The following is a 14,822-nucleotide window of genomic DNA, read 5'->3' as shown; positions in this document are numbered from 1 at the left end:
TGTGCCCTCAACTAGTTGAACATCTTTAAACAGCCCCAGAGACGTGCGCTGTTCGGCCTTCTGTGTGGATTTCCCTCCACTCGCTTTCATTGCTTTCAGTATATCAATACACTGCAGAATGTGGCAACTGGCATCAACTAGAGTGATATCTCTTTGCTGACATTTCAGTCACAGGCCCTGCAGCTCACGGAGAATGTCTTTCATGCAAGCCAAATCAAGTAAAAACCCTGAGTTTGTGAGGTGTTTGTATAGCGCCAGGAATTTCTTCCTCTCTGTGTCGTTGCGAGATGCATCCTCACTTGCAATTTTGAAGTGGCGCGCTAAAGCAGGGTAGTTATTCCAGACCGCCTTTACAGTATTGAAACTACTCGCCACCCATCTGATGTTGAATATCTGTCCAATTCTCAAAATCTGCATATTTAGATCGGCAGCAGCTTCCTCAAGCAATCTCACATTCTTTGCAGACTGGTGGTACAGAGAATACAGCTTGGCAATGAAAAACTCGAAATGATTACATCCAGCAACCACTTTCAAAGAATCATGGACAGCCAATTCAAGGCGATGGGCCAAGCAATGTATGGACTGGATGTTTGGAAGGTCACGCTTAAGCCTTGCAATGACTCCAGTGGATTTGCCAGTGAGAACTGAAGCCCCGTCTGTGGCGATGCTGATGAGGTTTTCCCCTAAAAACTCATCTAATCCCGCTGTATGAAGGCACTGTTTTAAGCTGTTGTAAATGGACTCCGCATTTGTGCCCTGCTTAAGATCTAAAATGTCTAAAAAAACATTTTCTATATCTCCTTTGCCACTCACATCACATCTCACGTATACGATGAGATAGGCACGCCCATGTACTGTGCTTTCGTCAATGGTGATGCTAATTTTTGAATTGAGCTCTCGAATATTTGAAACAAACTTCTTCCGCATTTGCTGTGCAATATGACCTACAATCTCAGCGCAGGAGTGATCTGATTTATGCGCAGTTGAGCGATGCGCAGTTGAGTTATGCGCAGTTAAGCGATGCACCCCAATCTTCCATCCTTAACAAACAGCCATGTATATCGGCTCTTCCAGTCTCTCCACTGCTGGCTGTTCCAGTTTAACGGGAGAGAGGACTCGGAGTAAGAGGGGTTAGGATCGTGACCGGCCTCTGACGAGCTGTTACCATCTTAGGCCAGAGAGGACTTTATTTCTTCAGCTTCTTGCGTTGTCACCGCGGGCGCGGCGGGAGGTCTAACAGTGCTCGCAGCAGGTGAAACGGTCGTGCTGCTATTAACGTCATCACTACACAATTTCTTAATAAAACCAAAATTAATTAAACTGCCTTGTTTTCTTTTTGCCATGGCTATGATGGTATAACTGCAGAATGAATTAAGGACTTCGCGCGCAGATAAATGGCCTCCAACGTTTATTTTTTTCTACAAATCTATGACGTACTAACATATGTGGAATTTTCACTGCAGCGCCCCCACACATTGATGCTCATGACAAGAATAGCATGTATAGTAATCTTTATTGAAGTAAATTAGGTTTTAATCGCCGTCATGCATGAATTAATAATATTTTTGCTATTTTACACATAATAATCCATCATGATCACATTACACAACTGAAATTGCATGTCAAAATATATACTTTGTCAATATTTTTTGAGACCCCCCAAAATTTCACATATCTCGTTTTCAGGGGAGCCCATGTCTTATTAAGGGGAGCCGAGCTCCCCCTAGCTCCCCCGTAGTTCGCACTATGAATGAGTCTATATAATATATTAGTTTCACATTTTAAGTTTAATTACTGAAATAAATGAACTTTTGCACGATATTCTAATTTTCCGAGTTTCACCTGTATAAACTTGCATTGTAAAATATACAAATGTAAATATACATCAATATACATGAAATATACATCAATAAAAAACAAATATTCCATAACAGAATGTAACCAAATGAGAACATTTGGTTACATTAGTTTTCCTGTAGCTCAAACAGTAGAGCGTTTGTGCTTGCAACGCCAAGGTCATGGGTTTGATTCCCAGGGAAAGCAAGAACTGATAAGAATGTAAAATGTCTATCGTGAAATGTAATGTAAGTCGCTTTGGATAAAAGCGTCTGCCAAGTGCATAAATGTAAACATTTCAAGGCAGAACTATGCAGAAAAGCCTAGTTTACAGGTTTTTGGAAAGAAACACTAGCCTGTCAACATTTTCTGGCTTGAGGGATGAGCGAAGGCAGGTCACCACATTCCCCCCTGTGCTGAACACCCTCTCAGAGGGAGAACTTCTAGCTGGGAGGCATGAGTAGTACTTCGCCAGTTTTGAGAGACTTGGGAAGAGTCTCTGATGTTCCCTCCACCAGTCAAGCGGGTCTTTTGTAGGTACGACTGTAGCTCAGAAGATATAGCTTTTTGTTCTTGGAGAGGACTGTCTTTGTGTGGCTCCCTGAGCAGGTTTGAAGAAACTCCCCAAGGTCTTTTTCTTTTTTGTTGTGGGTGCATTCTCAGCAGTCTCACCATGGGGATTAGTTGGACCCATCTCCTTGAAGAGTGTAGTAAATAAGATATGAATAATGAATAGCCCTAATAATTTAAACCTATTCAACACTCATTTCCAGAGAGTACATTACACCACTGGATTTCATATCATTTGAATCCACTTAAAATCATTAATTTATCATACATTCTGTGTATCTAACATCAATATAATTACTTACAGCCATGGCTGCAGGTGTAGTCCTCACCATTTCACAAGTCAGTCTGGCATGAATTGGTGCAACATTGTCCTCACTGACGTAGCTCAGCTTGAACCGTGGATCAAGCGCAGAAGCCATATCAAGCAGTTCTTGTGTCAGAGGGTCATTGTATTTTTCATCCAGATAGCTCTGGATTTTTGTCTTGATGGTGCAGGTTAGGTCTGTCTCATCATCTTTCACTTTCAAGATGGAGGGTCTGAAAAGGTGGAGGACTGGCTTCACAAAGGAAACGCTGACATACTTCTCAATGGAAAGCAGCTGAGGGATTTGTTGATGGACCTCGAGGGACTTTTTGTCCTGCCAGGTGGGGATGAGGTGTCAGGCTTTTCTGTCATCGGACAAGACCTGAGAAATTGCCCTCTGCTGCTCCAGGACTCGTGCAATCATTGCCCGCCTTGATCCCCACCTTGTGGGACACTCGGTCTTCATTGTATGCTCTGGAAGCTTCAGTTCTCTTTGTGCCTTTGTTAGCTGCTTTTTACGTCGCCAGCTGTAAGAGAAACTGCTTACAAGCTTTTTGCAGATACCCACTGCTCGGTCAATCCGAGGATCTCTCATTGCATACTCTAAGAAAAAACATGAACAAATCATATGTAAAATTAAACCACAGATTTGATAAACAAACAATATTATTCAACAGACAACATGAGTAAAACTGTTTGGTTCTGGTTTCTCAACACTATCAGAAATAACAGTTGTTATATTAGGCTACTATTGTTATTATCAGTAACATATTCACACACATTAGCACAATACGTACTGATCAACTACAATTAATTATCACAAATAGCATAATAGTTCAATGAATTTTATATATATATATTTAATTAAAGGGATACTTCACCTCTGGAAAGATGAATGTGTATTTAAAATTGGTCATTTATGTAGAAGAAATGTGAAGAAATTTTTTAATTTGGAGCTTTCTAGACTGAGAAAAGCCAGAAAATGTATTTCTGTATAAATGTAGCAGGACGAGGCTGACGGCCGCGGGAGAACGGCGCGAGGCCGGTGGCGTCATTACTGAGACGCGCCGGTCTCGTATCTCTCACAGAGGTGCGGGAATTTTCTTAGCAATGTTAAAACGTATGTTTAAAACGTAATATTAAAACGTAGCAATGTAAAAAAAAATCAACCGATCACTTGTTTAGCGTTCATGTAAACACTACATTCAGATTCACCAATCGGAATGAATTCAGTTAGATTGAAACAAGAGGTGTGCATGTAAACAATGAATGGTGACCGCAGAAAGCAAAAGCTGAATCCCGGACATTTTGAACGATCTCGCCCGCCGGACAAGTCCGGGAAAAGGAGGATGGTAACCCCTACTACTCAGCTTTCTCCTACTACTCAGCTTACTTCACAGAACAAGAGCCTGCAAGCTTAGCTTCCAAAGAAAGACGGCTGACTGTGTGTACATTATGTGAGTGAGATCCCACCCTCTATGGGCGGGTTGAACAAATGCGGAACAGCCCCTACTACTGGCTGTAGTCTTTAGCCTCTGGCCAGAAAATCCTCCGATGACGCAAAATGACGATTTTTGCGTCATCGGAGGATTTTTTCCAGACAAAAAATACATAAATCTCTCCTCTCAGGGGGATATGAGGGTGGAAAGCACGGTAATTCGAAAATACTAAAGGTTTTCTACTAATACAAAGCTTAATGCTAAATCCTGAAGTATCCCTTTAATATACAATTCTTTTAATTCATTTTTAATATAACTTTTACTCACCTATTGCTAGATGGAGTATGTGGCCAAAGCACTGGAGCCTAGTCCAATTATTTAGAGAAGCTGCCTTCACCACATTAGCTCTGTTGTAATGCAGACAAGCCTCTCCTGCAAGCTCCAAGAGGCCATCACCTCCCTCAGGCCCTGGGCAATTGACTCTCCCGTGTGATCTTGTGGGAAAAAAAGACGTTTGCAAGCATCGACTCTGCATTGCAAAATCCTCATTGATACAATGAACTGTCAAACTCATGTACTGATCCATTGTCCTGCTTGACCACAGATCTGTTGTAGTTGCAAAGTACTTTACATTGTCAAGATCACTTTCTATTTCCCCTCTGCGTTTTCTGTACAACGCGGGTAGTGCCACCTTGGAAAAATAATTGCGCGAGGGGATCACATATCATTTATCCAGAGTGTTGATCAATAATTTGAAGCCTTCGTTTGTCACCGTGTTTATTGGGCACATGTCTTTGGCCAAATGAAATGCGACTGCATTCGTTATTTCACAGTGTCTTTCGGAGGTGGATGGGTATGGTGATGCGCTAAAGAGGCTCGCTTCGAAGGATGCCTGAGTTGATGTTGTGGGATGATTAGTCTTTGCAACGCATTTCTTGGCCCTTATACATTCATCAAATTGAACTTTATGGTGTTTTTTAAGTGTTTAAAGAGGTTTGTTGTGTTACTTTGTGGTGCCAACTCAACTTTACGGCACTCTTTGCATATGACCTGTTCTTGTTTTGTGTCACTTGCCTTAAACCCAAAATGCTTCCACACAATGGATGACGGATGACGATCCGATTCTCGGGACAAGCCCCTCGGCCTCGCCTTCTGCTACATTAGACATTTTTTTTGTTTTCTTTGTTAAAGGGGCTATATGCAACTGTTTCCCCAAAATAAACGTAACAATTGCCTTTTTATTTGACCATGTATGACTCAAACATCTCCTGATGAGCATACTGACACCTTGTCAGCTCACAGTGGGTGCACCTATAAGTCTGTATCCTATTTTTCCTATTTTCTGTCGGGTCGGATTTTTCGCGCGCTGTCTGCGGATGTGACGTCAAGCGCGTTCATGTTAAACGTTTCAGATCACTCTGCCACCACCGCTAGTCAGCAAACAAACTTAGTTTCTCAAACAATATATGTATTTGACTGTTCTTACCTCTGTAAACATAATGTTGACTTCTTTGCAGAGGATGAGTTGTGAAGTGTGCACGTACGAGAGCGAGCAGAAAGGAAGAGCAGTTCCGTTTTTTTGGCCACAGGTGTCAGTCGCGAGTTTAAATTTCAGAAAAAAGCATATAGCCCCTTTAAGATAGTTTATAGCCTCATGACCGACTGCTATCTGTTGTGAAATTTTCCTCACATTACTCTGTCCTCTGTGACTGTCTACATCTAGAAATTAAGCTGCGCGGTGCAGGGAACATCTCTGATTGGCTCATGGAGGCATGTGATCAGACAGTGGTTTACGGAGCGCTAGATTGGCTTTGCAAAAAAAAAACTTTGATACGGAGCATTCTATGAACGGAATGATGCTCGATCACGCGAATTTGATCGTGGGAAGCCAAAATCGTGATCGTGATTAAAATTTGATTAATTGTGCAGCCCTACTTTACAATAAGTCAAGTCAAGTCATCTTCATTTATATAGCGCTTTTAACAATGTAGATTGTTTCAAAGCAGCTTTACAGAAATAAACGTATAATTTAAGGTAACAGAGAATGTTTTGGCTTTATAGCGGTTCTTTAATAAAGTTATTTTACAGCTAAAGTTAGTTTTGATTGATTCGCTTCCGTCGCAACGATCATTTGTTATTAAATTAGGGGCCGCCAAGAAGACACCATTCTCTTTACACAAACTTTAAACGCCATCCTGTAAGAAACGCTGATGGCGTTCACATGCGCATTAAGAATTGGTTCTATAGTTATGTGCGTTTGAATATATGTGTGCAGGTTTGTTATTCCCTACAAACCAAGCCTAAACAAATTACTGGTGTTTCCTTATAGTTTTGATTCAGAATTTTATTTTATTTTATTTTATCAATTCGGGGTAGATACGCAAATTGAGTTTTCCCGACGACGCTTTATCTGTAGAGTGGTAAAGGGATCCTCCATAGGGAGAGACTAGTTGGCACTTCAGCACTGCGTTGTCATCGGGTCCAGGCGAAGGGCCTTCGTCAGATCTGGATACGGCCTGGATCTGGCAGGCTGCGGGAAGACCTCGGGATAAACAAAGACACTAAAATTAGCGTAGATGCCATTCTTCTCATGATGTAACAAGTACATCAGGATTTATGGGAAGTGTTCCCGGTTCCAGCTGACCTAATCTATGCAGCCTAATATTGAATTATAGAAGTCTATAATGTATTATGTGAATGCTAGGTCAAAGAGATGTGTCTTTAATCTGGCTTTGAACTGACAGAGTGTGTCTGCTTCCCGGACAATGTTAGGAAGATTGTTCCAAAGTTTTGGTGCTAAATAGGAAAAGGATCTACCGCCAGCAGTCAATTTTGATATTCTAGGTATTATCAACTGGCCGGAATTTTGAGATCGCAATAGACGTGAAGGACTATAATGCGTTAAGAGCTCGCTCAAGTACTGTGGAGCTAAACCATTTAGTGCTTTGTAAGTCATCAGCAATATTTTAAAATTGATGCGATGTTTAATAGGGAGCCAGTGCAGCTTTGACAGAACTGGGCTAATATGGTCATACTTCCTGGTTCTGGTAAGAACTCGAGCTGCTGCGTTTTGAACCAGCTGTAGTTTGTTTATTAAGCGTGCAGGGCAACCACCCAGTAGAGCATGACAATAATCTAGCCTTGATGTCATGAAAGCATGAACTAATTGTTCCGCATTTGTCAATGAGAGCATATGACGTAATTTAGATATATTTTTAAGATGGAAAATGCGGTTTTACAGATACTAGACACGTGACTTTCAAATGAAAGATTGGTATCAAAGAGCACACCCAGGTTCCTAACCGACGACGAAGATTTAACAGAGCAGCCATCAAGTGTTAGACAGTATTCTAGGTTATTACGTGAGGAAGTTTTTTGTCCAATAATTAGAATCTCTGTTTTTTCAGAATTTAGAAGTAGGAAATTACGAGTCATCCAATTTTTTATATCAGCTATGCATTCTGTTAATTTAGTGAATTGGTAAATTTCGTTAGGTTTTGAAGAAATATAGAGCTGAGTATCGTCAGCATAACAGTGGAAGCTAATTCCATGTTTCCTAATGATATCTCCTAATGGCAGCATGTACAGAGTGAACAGCAACGGTCCTAGTACTGAGCCTTGTGGTACGCCATACTGAACTTGTGATCGATGAGACATCTCTTCATTTACTGCTACAAATTGATAACGGTCAGATAAGTATGATTTAAACCATGCTAGTGCAATTCCACTAATGCCAACATAGTTTTCTAGTCTATTTAAAAGAATGTTGTGGTCAATGGTGTCAAACGCAGCACTAAGATCGAGTAACACTAATAGAGAGATACAACCACGATAGGATGATAAGAGCAAATCATTTGTGACTCTAACGAGAGCAGTCTCAGTACTATGGTACGGTCTAAATCCTGACTGAAAATCCTCGCAGATATAATTTCTTTCTAAAAAGGAACACAGTTGTTAAGATACTGCCTTTTCTAGTATCTTTGACAGAAAAGGTAGATTCGAGATCGGCCTGTAATTGACTAATTCTGTAGGATCAAGTTGCGTTTTTTTAACAAGCGGTTTAATCATAGCCAGCTTAAAGTTTTTTGGTACATATCCTAGAGACAAAGACGAATTAATGATATTAAGAAGAGGATCTATGACCTCTGGAAGCATCTCTTTCAGTAGCTTAGTCGGTATAGGGTCTAACATACATGTTGTCGATTTAGATGATTTAACGAGTTTAGTAAATTCTTCCTCTCCTATAGCAACGAATGAATCAAATTTTTCCTCAGGGAGACTACAATGCACTGCCTGATGCGATACTGTAGTAGACGGTTGCATAGTTATAATTTTGTCCCTGGTATTATCAATCTTATAAGTGAAGAAGTTCATAAAATCATTACTGCTGTGCTGCTTGGAAACATGCAGCAATAAGGTTATATTCATTAATATTATTGTGGGTAATGATTACTGTAGTTAAACTAAGTAACTACAGTAATCAAATACTAGCAAACTACTGTTTAGTGTTTATTAATCTTTGTTTATAGCTTGAAAAAATAACTAATACTAGTAACATTAAAAAAAACATTAGTAAAGGCTGACATTAAAATGAACTAAGAAGACCTAATGATAGGTCATTGTTAGCAAATGCAATCTATTAATTGGATGTGTGTTTATTATTCAGATTTGTCTTGGAACTTCTTCGGGGTGAAAAATATGTTTCCTCTTCTGTTGTGTTACCTGCACTTTGCCACTTGGCCCTGAAAATGACTGTCACAGAAGACGACCCTGCTTATGTTGTGTGCTTTAAGGATGCATTCAAAGAGGATTTGACAAAGCGCAAAGAAAACACAAACATTGCCTGGCTCAAAATCGCAACAGCTCTTGATCCCAGATTCAAAAACCTGAAATGCATTCCTAAAGCAGAAAGAGCTGAAGTTTGGGAAACATTAGACAAGATGCTAAAAGAGGAGGAACTGGCTCCACATCCCTCAGATGCGGGATCAGAGCAAAAAAAGAAGAAAATTGGTCTCCTCTTGATGGGCTCTGATACAGAGTCAAATGATGAAACATCACTGGAATCCAGCTATCTTGCTAGATACAGAGCAGAGCCTAGCATAGCCTTGAACAATGCCCTCTACAGTGGTGGTCTGCACACAGCAGAAGTTATGACAAGTTGGCGACCATTGCACGGAAACATCTACCAACTCCTGCTTCAACTGTACCATGTGAGAGACTATTTTCACTTGCAGGGCACATAGTGCACAAGAAGAGGACTGCTCTGGCAGAGAAAGCCATGCACACAGATAAGAACAGAAAAATCTTTAAACAAAAGTGGGGGAAACCGACTGGCTAGATGCATTAAAAACATCTATATCCATGAAATAAACACAATAAAACTTTACCAAAGGCACAACAAAAATAACAACCGACACATTCTCATTTCTTCAAAACAGAGAGACTTAATATTGCAAATGTTCAAAAGTAGGAATATGATTTGCTCAAAGGTTTCTCTGTCATTGCTCAGGAATAGTTAAAGGGATAGTTCGGCCAAAAATGATATTTAACCCATGATTTACTCACCCTCAAGCCGTTCGAGATACATATGTCAATAATTTTTCAGACGAACACATTTTCAGTTATTTTAGAAAATGTCTTAGATCTTTGTGGTGATAGATTTAGTATTTTCAGTCATCAGATTCATTTACATTGTGACTGTGTATCAGATGTAATCCACTCTGTCTGTGTCTGCAAAGGTGTGTGTCAAATGGCCCATACAGATGAATGGCCCATTCAGATGTATGACCCATAGAAACTGATTGGTGTGAATGAATAAAAAGAATCAGCATTGCTCAGAGTGGATTAGCAAGTTAGATCGATCTCCTGTGGGAGGTCCTAACAGTTTTCCTTTGTTTGTAGCCCTTTTGTCTACATGTATAAAGTTCTGTCTTAGACACAGAACTTTGGGTTAAGATTGTTGAAGGGCGACATGCTAACATCGCTGCTGAAGGACTGCTACACTACAAACCTTCAATAAATTCTTCTCCCCACAAGAACTCTGGTCAAGCTTACTTATTTTATGTATTGGAGAAATCTAATACATTGGCGAGCCACCCAAACGACTGCTCGGCCAAATACACCAAAATCTAACAATTTGGCGAGAGCCAGCCAGGAGACACTGACAAGAAGAGAACTCACCAACTGCAACAAGGAATAAACCAAGAACTCACCAGCTGCAACTCAAATATCCTAATTTGGTGAGTGAAACTTATCAGCTGTCTAAAAGAACATCTTCTGAAAAGAATAATAGTAGACCAGTAAAGATTTGTAGTGTAGTCACACATACTGTGTATTGTTGAGAATTTTAGGCTTGGTCCTTTTTCATGAGTCTGTAGGAACCTTTTAAATGATTTAGTTAATTCTCTTGAAACTGTAGGAGCTATAGAAATAAGTTGTATAGCTTGGCCCTGTTCTCTTGAGTCTCTAAGAATCATTTAAGAAAGAGGTTTGGTCCATTCTCATGGGATTGTAGGAGCTATTGAAATAAAGTATAAGTTTGGTCCTTTCTCTGGAGTCTGTAGGAATTGTTAAAGAAACAATTTAGTCCGTTCGTCCAGAGATTGCAGAAACTTTAGGCTTGGGCCTTTTTCATGAGTCTGTAGGAACCTTTTAAATGATTTAGTTAATTCTCCTGAAACTGTAGGAGCTATAGAAATAAGTTTTATAGCTTGGCCCTGTTCTCTTGAGTCTCTAAGAATCATTTAAGAAAGAGGTTTGGTCCGTTCTCATGGGATTGTAGGAGCTATTGAAATAAAGTATAAGTTTGGTCCTTTCTCTGGAGTCTGTAGGAATTGTTAAAGAAACAATTTAGTCCGTTCATCAAAAGATTGTAGAAGCAGAGGCTTGGTCCTTTCTCTTTGGTGTCTGTAGGAATTGTTAAAGAAACAATTTAGTCTGTTCGTCCAGAGATTGTAGAAACTGTAGAAAAAGTTGGGACTGATGTTGCTGCAAGAATTGGATTGGGAATTCTTGACTGGGTGCTAATTCAGTAGCCAATATAAGATTAAAATGTTTTGGGACTGATGTTGCTGCAAGAATTGGTAATTCTTGACTGGGTGCTAATTCAGTAACCAATATTTTAGTTTTGAATTAAACATTCTAATTGTGTTAGGAACTAGAAGTGTATCTGCCTTCTGATGAAAGACGCAGAAAGATTGAAAGTATATTGTCTAAGGGACAAATTTGAACCAAGTTAATTCAGCCTTCTGAGTTAGGACTCAGAAAGAACTGAACAAGTCTTATCAGTCGGGAGTATTTCAGAAATGAAACAAGGAAACTTAGTCTGAAAGTGAATGTTTTGTTTTGAATGTAGGATTGAAAACTAAGCTGAGTTAGTAAATTTATGATTTGTCTATGTAACTGAAAGGGTCAGTTCTCAGACTGCTGAGAATTTAAATCCGAATAAGCACCTTTAACGGCTCTAACACCTTTTGTTTTGTTTCCACACCTCTGAGGGCACTTCTCCTGTACTTGCCATGGCTGAGTCTGCACTAAAAAATGGTAACAGCCCTGCTCTGAGGCCAACAACAGAAAGATATGGAACAGAACCTCCAAATGTTACCATTGATCAGATGATGGACAATCTGAACGCATATTTGGGCAAAAGGCTGGGACTAAGGAAGTGCCATGATGACATATGCCAGAAGTACGGCATCAAGCACTCAGAGAGTGGACTATGGGCCTTGCCGGACATTAAAAGGGCTTATGGAAAGATGCAGCGCTTAAGGACAAACACCAACAGAGATGGCTTGTCTGTGATTTTGGTAAAACAAATTCTACAGCATCGACAGAAGTGTGAGATTGACAAATCACAGCGTGAGTACAATGCAGAGAAAGCAAAGGTTCGAGCACTGGCTGAACAATTGCAGAATGAGAAGAAGGACAAAGAAAGACTCTTAAATGATAATGACAAGCTGTTAAAGTTGCTATCCACACAACTGGAATCAAAAGATGGTTCTGGACAAAAAAATCCCATGAAATCTAGCAGCAAGATACAGAAAGAGTCACTCTACCCATTTAAAGACCTCAAGAAGATTGAGGATCAACAACATCGTTATCTGCTAGAGGAAAGTGACAGCAGCTCGACTTGGAGCCCTGATGACAGTGATGTTGAATCTGAGACATATGCTCATGTCACCAAGAAAAACAAAAAGGTTAGACTCGCTCCTGTGATTGTCAAGAACAGAAGGACTGAAATTGAAGTTGACAAAGAGGAGGAGTATGAGGAGGAAGGCGAAAGACGAACCCGCATCGTAAAAAGAACAATTAAGAAATATGTTCCACATAGAACATACCAACCAGCTTCTCCAGAGCAAGTTGACAAATGGTCAAAAGAATTGCCAGACGTGTACAAGCAACCAAGGAAAGCTTGGCAATTTCTTCAACGCTTACAGAAAATCTACAATTTACATCCAGTAGATGGTGTTATGATTGTTAATGTGAACTTAAGGGACAATGACAAAAAGAGGCTAACTGAAAGTGTTGAAAACAGGGTAGGCGAGTCTCAAGAAAACATTGAGGCTGGATGGGAAGCTCTACGAACATTCTTGTTTGAACTGAAACCAGCAGAGGTTAATTGGGCTAGAATTACCTCATGCATGCAGAAGACTGGAGAAAGTGTTGCAGAGTTTGAAGAACGCTTCACACAAATTTGGTTGGAACATGCTGGTTTAAATGACAGCGAGGATCTTGACAAGAACACTAGCATGCCTCTGAAAACTGCTTTTGTAAATGGACTGAAACCCGAAGTTTCAAAAACCCTCAAAATCCAATATGACGACTGGGACAGGGTTGGGACATCTTTTAATCAGATTGTTGAGTGGTCAGCAAAGATTGAAAGAACACATGAAGTCAAACTCAGAGCATTGCAATCGAAGACAATGTCATACAACAACAGGACAACGTGGAATGAGCATAAAGAAAATGAAGATAATAGACAGTCACAAACTCAAGGAAGATGCAGGTATTGCAACGAAGAAGGACATTGGGTTCGTGATTGCAAGCTGAGTTTAAAACATCAAAGTGATGACAAGGACAACCTGTTGAGGAGGTTTCAGCAGTTGACAGCCAAACAAAAACAGATTCTGCTAAATGCTGTTGAGCCGCAGGGAAACTTAAGAGCCTCTCTCTGCAGCACCAACTAGTGACATCTCATCAGACAACTGATGGAATCCATGTGTATGCAAAAATGACAAATGAAGACACCACCCCAAAGGTAAAAGCATATACAGAAGTCTCAATAACTGAAGCCAAAGATGATATCCTAGTAGAAGGTGCTGTTATACAAGCCGTAAAGGAGAGAGGTGCACATACAGCGGCATTAAGACAACTTCAGCAAGTTTTGCCATGTAAACTGATTCAAAATGAAGCATCCAGAAAACAAATGCAATCAGTAACGGAAGCTGAAACAAAACTGCATAATGACAAGCAATGCAGTAAGGATGACCACAAGGAAATTGGACTATGCCCTTTTGAACATGTCACAGGCCGGCCCATGTCCAACGAAAACCTAACATCTGACAGCCTTGCCCAAACTGATGAAAGACTCAGCCTGGTAGGACACAATGCCAAGAATCAATTTTCACCATTAGAATCCAGGAGGGAAAGCCTTCATGATCTCATGGTAACTGATGAAGCAGTTAAGGTGCAGAGAAAAGATGAGTGGACCGACGTGAGCCATTGGGATTTGAAACATCTGCCTAGAGACGAGGGATAGACGGCAGTAGTGTTTATCAGAGTTTCAAAAACCCTCAAAATCCAATATGACGACTGGGACAGGGTTGGAACATCAGATATGGCGGGACTAGAGTTTTTAGGCTCTAGCTTGTCGCCTGAGGACGAAGACATAAACATACAGCCACTGATAAACACAGTAGTGTCCTGCCAATATTAAATAGGGACAGTTTTCAGGCAGTTATGAACTATGTGTTTACAATATTTTCCTTGGCAAGATACGTTTCCTGTTTCTCTTTTGTGTGATTGCAGGTGTTCCAGTGTGCCAGAGGATGAGCAAAGACATCCAACATTTAGACTGCACTGCATTGGCCAACAAGAACACTTCTGAACATTCACAGAACACAACACTATCCGCCACCTCCAAAAGATCACAACTCCAAAATAAAATCTTCTAGACTCAAGCATTCAAGAGGATGCAAAGTTTCACCATGAACTCTTATCCTGTCATTTTAAGTAATGGAGCCTGTATGCAGCATGCTGTTGTTACGTCTTCCCCTTAATCTAGGGGTAAATAGGGAACGACGAACAAAGAAAAAGTGGAGAGACTTTGAGAATCTCCAGCTCTCCAGTCCCAGAGTCACAGAAGAAGGAATGAATGAACCAACAAGTTAATTCTCTCATGGCGTGTCTGCCTTTTATTTAACGTCAGCAGGCGTTATAAAAAGAAAGATATAAAGTAGAGAAACATATTACAAAATAAATTCAAACAAAAGTATTACCTCGGGAGGAGGGCCCAAGTCAAAAGAAAACAAAACAATACCTCTAACTACAAAGGGGATAACATTAACTTACCTATACAAAACAAAAAGCAAAACAAAACATATAACTTCCCTCACTCCCTAACTAATCCATAAACAGGAGAAAAGTAATGGGTATCCTCTCCCCCCTACGTTACC

The 14,822-nt window shown here is 40.3% G+C and overlaps 1 protein-coding gene across 1 annotated transcript in view; it reads left to right on the top strand.

Annotated features, from left to right (window-relative positions):
* The window catches only part of LOC307144448 (uncharacterized protein), a 20,419-nt gene extending 5,597 nt beyond the window's left edge, over window positions 1–14,822 (top strand). The window contains exon 2 of the mRNA XM_079846832.1: window positions 8,816–14,822. Within this exon, the coding sequence (XP_079702958.1) occupies window positions 11,667–13,334 (1,668 nt within the window). The 5' untranslated portion in view covers window positions 8,816–11,666 and the 3' untranslated portion in view covers window positions 13,335–14,822. The remainder of the gene's footprint in view (window positions 1–8,815) is intronic.

The sequence above is a fragment of the Squalius cephalus genome (genome assembly GCF_949319135.1).
Source record: "Squalius cephalus genome assembly, chromosome: 17".
In the NCBI taxonomy this organism is placed as follows: domain Eukaryota; kingdom Metazoa; phylum Chordata; class Actinopteri; order Cypriniformes; family Leuciscidae; genus Squalius; species Squalius cephalus.
The sequence above is the reverse complement of the archived record's forward strand: the minus strand, read 5'-3'. Positions and strand labels throughout refer to the sequence as shown.